The following is a 5,000-nucleotide window of genomic DNA, read 5'->3' on the forward strand; positions in this document are numbered from 1 at the left end:
TGGAACTTGTCTACAAATACAAGCGTCTTCGCAAAAACATGTCACAAATGAATGACGAAATGGCAGATGAACAAGAAGAGATGCCGCAGGATTCTAGCGGAGATGATTCTACTGATGAAGATGATGAGGATATGAATGATAAGAGAGAAGAAGAGTTGAGAATGAAAGTGAAGGAGATCAGAAAGCAGGTAGGATGGAAATTTAGTCTCCCAGTCATTTAGTCTTTCTAATTTTTCAGGCTTTGATCGTCAGATCAGTTTTCTCTCAAGCCTTATTTATTAATGATTACACAATTGTTCAGAGGGCACCTATAGTGGCTTTCAAAATGGGATTTTTTTTCGTAATTATACTGGGAGTTTTATACGGATCAACCGATTAACAATTAACAATGTTAGATATTTGTTTATCAGATAGCAGTCTTTTTATCAGTTATATTTGTTTAAATTGTCGGATCTTTTCCGTACTAGAACATGCTAAGGCGGATCTTATCCAGATGCAGATACGATGGAAAAAATATAGATTCTATTGTTAAAAAGATATGTACTAATGTGAGTATTTTAAGATATACCTTTTCCTTTGGTATTTTTCCTTTATAAATCACTATAATACATTATATGTGGGAACACACTAATTCACATTGGTATTTTCCTTTGTAAATCACTATAATACATTTTCTGTAGGAACACACCAATTCACATTTTGTAGAGTGATCTAAAGATCTTGCTATTGTTGTATTTTCTTGAAATTCTTTATTAATTTTAAGTTATTTCAAATTAAATTTTCTAATGAGACTTCCATATACTATAAAGTGAAGAGCTCCCAGCCTTGTTGGGAATTAATTTACAGAGACTCATATTATTTATTTTATTTTCAGTTGGATGGGAATGACCTTTATTATGATGGCCATGTTAATCTGATTACTGTTTTACGAGAACTCATGGAGTTAGAGGAGGCACGCAAAGCAAGAGAAAAGATGAGTGCTGTTTATCCACTAACTCCAGGTGAGGGAGAAATGCTAGCTTTCATACTAGTCTTTATTTGATTACAGTACATTTTGTGATATATGGATTTCCTTCCTTATTAAATCTAAAATGCTAGTTGATATTGATTGTATTTTTAAATTCCATTAATATTTTCAGAGTTATGGCTAGATTGGATTCGTGATGAACAAAAGATTTGTTCAACACCAGAGGAAAGGGAGTACATTGTTAAACTCTTTGAACGTGCGGTTCAAGATTATACTGGTAAATAAATCATCAATGGCAGACATACATAAAATTCTTGGGAGAAAACTTTATTACATATCTCTTACCAATATGCTAATGTATAGATTTTGTTATAGCTTAAAGAATCTTGATTTGTTATCATAGCTACCCAGTTTGGTAGTCATCCAGTTAATTGTAAAAAATAAAAATAATTATCAAATAAAATGATTCATCAGTACAGTAAATAATTCATGATTTAGACTATGAATACAGGAAGTTTAATCTGGTAAAGGGTAGAAAAACTTAAATTAATATTTTCCAAATCTCCCAAAGGTGTGCAGCTGTGGATGGAGTATGTTATGTTTATGTTGGGAGGAGGAGACTACACAGCAACAAGAGCTGTTGGAGAAAAAGCTCTTACTGCTGTTGGAACACATGTAGCCGAGGGACTTCTTGTGTGGCAAGTGGTGCTCTTAGTGGAGAAACAGGTAAAATGATACTCTGTCTTTCCTTTTTTTATTTTTTGCTGTGGGGAATGAGTGTTGAAATGTTATACAATTGGGTAGCTAGATTAAAGTATTTGTATCTGTCTATATATTTAACAATCTTTAACTTAACAATCTTTCTATCAATCAGTCTGCCTATCCATCTGTGTGTATGTTTTTTGTTTTTTTTCTCTCATTGTGTAATCTTCAGAAGTGTGCAAATAGATAGTTGAATGAAATTAAAATAAACTAACAATGCAAAGAGGTAGAAATGGATGACATATATTAGTGATTTATTTTAATCTGACAAGAATAGAAAATCGAGCAAGTATACCTGAAGAATAATACCTATCATTAAGTAATTATAACAGCAACAAAGACTAATGATTTTGGGAATGATTAAGTATGAAAATGAAGGGAATAATGACATTTGATAAAGAAATAACAGTACAAGTACCTAGCTTATATGTAATAAATTATAATAATTACATTAGTATAAATTTGGATGATGATCTTATCATTACATTTTTATTTTATGAAGTTGAAATGATATGTACAACACAGATCTGTCCAAGAATGTATTTATATTTTTCAATTGCAGTCTTGTCTTGTGTGATACACGATTCCTTTATGACCACTACTGATGTTAACCCATTGTGGACGGGGGATAGATTTGCTTGCCCAATCTCCAGGATGAGTTTTATTTCAGAGCGAGGCAGCTTCACAGAACATATCTTGACTTTTCCCACTCTCTTTTAGTCACTCATTGTAAAACTAGAGTCATTTTGTGTGGTTTATTGTATTTAGACACTTGTATGTGTCATATCACAGACTATCAATGCTGCAGTTGAATAAAATTGTAATATGGGGTCCATATCAGCCCATCATTTCCTTTATTCTTAGTGTGATAGTAGTATTGCTATTTTATGGGAGGACAAAAGGCAACTTTATTTTTTCATATTTGTGTACTGTCATGGACAAATATGAAACATATAACCATCCACAATGAAGATAACATCTGTCATTGATGATACTTTAGAGCAAGAGGTCAGCAACTTGTTGTGTACCATTGCTCTATAAAGATAGTGCTTGCAATAGACCATAGATGGATACCATTCAAGGCTAGAAGAAAGTGGTGCCATCTAGGTTTTGGATGTTTAAGTGAAACCTATTTTCTTAATATTACGGCAATTATAGCATTTATAACTACAATTGTCATCATGTACTCATTACTCATAGCACTATAAAATAACACAGAGATCCAAACTCCCTGAACATCATGTATGTCACGATGCCCGTCATCAGGCCAGAGCTCCTGTGCCATTTATGTCATGTATGGGTTAACATGAGTCCAATATAACTATGGATGCAACAAAAGGCAGTTAGGGAAGGAGATGTAGCAAAAAAAAAAAGTTTGGTTGACTTCATATAATGATTGAGGGAAATGGTAGGAATAAAATGTCCAAGGGTTTTGCCAATGTATTATCCCTGTTATTTAATACTAACCTTAATATTCTTAATAAGTGTCAGAGTTTACAAGAATTCTGATGTAGAGCTATTTATGAAGAATAAGAATGATTGAATGCCGGAGAGAAATGTATGATAGTCATTTTAGAAAAAGCTAGCTGATATAGATATGAATATGCCATATATTTTTAAAAATTTACCTCTTGAATTACTTATGAAGCAAGATACAGAACATCCATAGTGCTCCATAGTTTACATGTTCTCACTTATGATCATAATAAGGATATACTTGATTTTAGGTATATAGTGGACTTCAGAGACCAGGAACAGTACAATCAGAAGAAGACCAAAAAGCCCAAGAGAAGCAGCAGAAACGAATACAAGGCTTATACCGAAGACTGATTCGTGTCCCTTTGCTTAATGCTGATTACCAACACCTGATGGAAGAAGCAGCTGAATTTTTTGAAGATGATGTTGATGCTCAAATGAAAGCTGACCTGGAAAAGACAAAGCAGAAGCTAAATGACAAAATACCCTTTGAAGAAAAATTGGTATGTTTGTTTTGTTTAATAGACTTATATCATAGTATTAATCTTTCAGTACAGATCCTGTGTTTCCAAGTAATAATAATAACACATATCTATAGAAATATGATTTATTAGTGAAGTAGGAATAATCCTGTAGCCCTTTATACCTAAATTGGTCATTGTTTTTTTATCTTTTCAGTTGCAAGCTGAAAATGACACTGATAAACTGGCTACATATCGGTTGTACATCCAGCACTTACAAGAAAATGATAACCCAGCCGCTGTGCAAAATTTATATGAGAGAGCTGTCTTGGATCACTGTCTTGATGCCAGTAAAGTTTCAGTATCTTTAAGTTGATTATATGAATCTTAGTTTAGAAGCCCCTATAACTTGGCTCTCATGCCTCTCTGAACCCATTACAAATGAGGATAGATTTGCTTGGCCAGTCCCCAGGATGGGCACAAGTGCCACCTCTACTGCACGACAGATTGGCTTTATATCAGAGCAATGCAGCTTCACACAATGTGACTCACCTACTCTCTTTCATTCACTCATTGTAAAAATAGACCTATTTTTGTGTTTTGTCATTTTTTTGTGTTTTACTGTATTGAGAGGCCTCATTTTTTTTTACATTCATGTACTATCGTAAACAAATACAAAAAAATAATCCTCTACCATGAAGATAACCTGCAGAGATGGGGAAAAGGAAGGAAATCTGTATTTATGACTACAAGTGCCACAGCACAAGGTAGCCTTACTGGCACAGGGACACATTGTAAACCCTGGACATGGTTTGAGTCACCTTCTCGTTCTGCCTACACATCCTTCGTTGCAGGCATGTATACCAAGAGGTTGGCATCTTGCTTTGTTTCATTGTCATTCAAGGCTCTCTTTCCTGCTGGTACTAGGAGAAAGGGGTGCCATCTATGCCTTTGATGGCACCCTTTCAAGGTCTCTATCTTCAGAGAGGGATAACAACAACCTCTTGGTCTAAAGTGCCTGCGATGAAAGGTATGCAGGCAGAACAAGAAGAAGAAAGTGACTCAAACCATGACGTGAGAGGACATCACCCAGTGGGAACAAAATATTTGCATGACGTGGCTCAAACCATGCCCAATGTCTTCAGTATGCCCCTGTGCCAGTAAGATTACCTTGTATATTTGGCATTGTTCCAACTTTCTGTGGAAATTGGAATATTGATACAGCTGTGATAATTCTATCTACTTTTATTTATACTTGATGTTCGTCACATTTCATAAATACGAATCAGAGATATCTGGTATATATTCTAGATTTTTGTTAAAATGGTGCCTTT

The 5,000-nt window shown here is 34.3% G+C and overlaps 1 protein-coding gene across 1 annotated transcript in view; it reads left to right on the top strand.

Annotated features, from left to right (window-relative positions):
• Window positions 1-5,000, top strand: part of LOC122267666 (spliceosome associated factor 3, U4/U6 recycling protein) — a 22,871-nt gene that overhangs the window by 27 nt on the left and 17,844 nt on the right. The window contains exons 1-6 of the mRNA XM_043037771.2: window positions 1-188; window positions 875-1,001; window positions 1,140-1,244; window positions 1,539-1,693; window positions 3,457-3,708; window positions 3,884-4,016. The exon at window positions 1-188 is cut by the window's left edge and continues 27 nt beyond it. Of these exons, the coding sequence (XP_042893705.2) occupies window positions 39-188; window positions 875-1,001; window positions 1,140-1,244; window positions 1,539-1,693; window positions 3,457-3,708; window positions 3,884-4,016 (922 nt within the window). The 5' untranslated portion in view covers window positions 1-38. The remainder of the gene's footprint in view (window positions 189-874; window positions 1,002-1,139; window positions 1,245-1,538; window positions 1,694-3,456; window positions 3,709-3,883; window positions 4,017-5,000) is intronic.

Source organism: Penaeus japonicus, unplaced genomic scaffold (genome assembly GCF_977035675.1).
Source record: "Penaeus japonicus unplaced genomic scaffold, GWHDUDI00000001_assembly GWHDUDI00000041, whole genome shotgun sequence".
NCBI classification, from domain to species: Eukaryota; Metazoa; Arthropoda; class Malacostraca; order Decapoda; family Penaeidae; genus Penaeus; species Penaeus japonicus.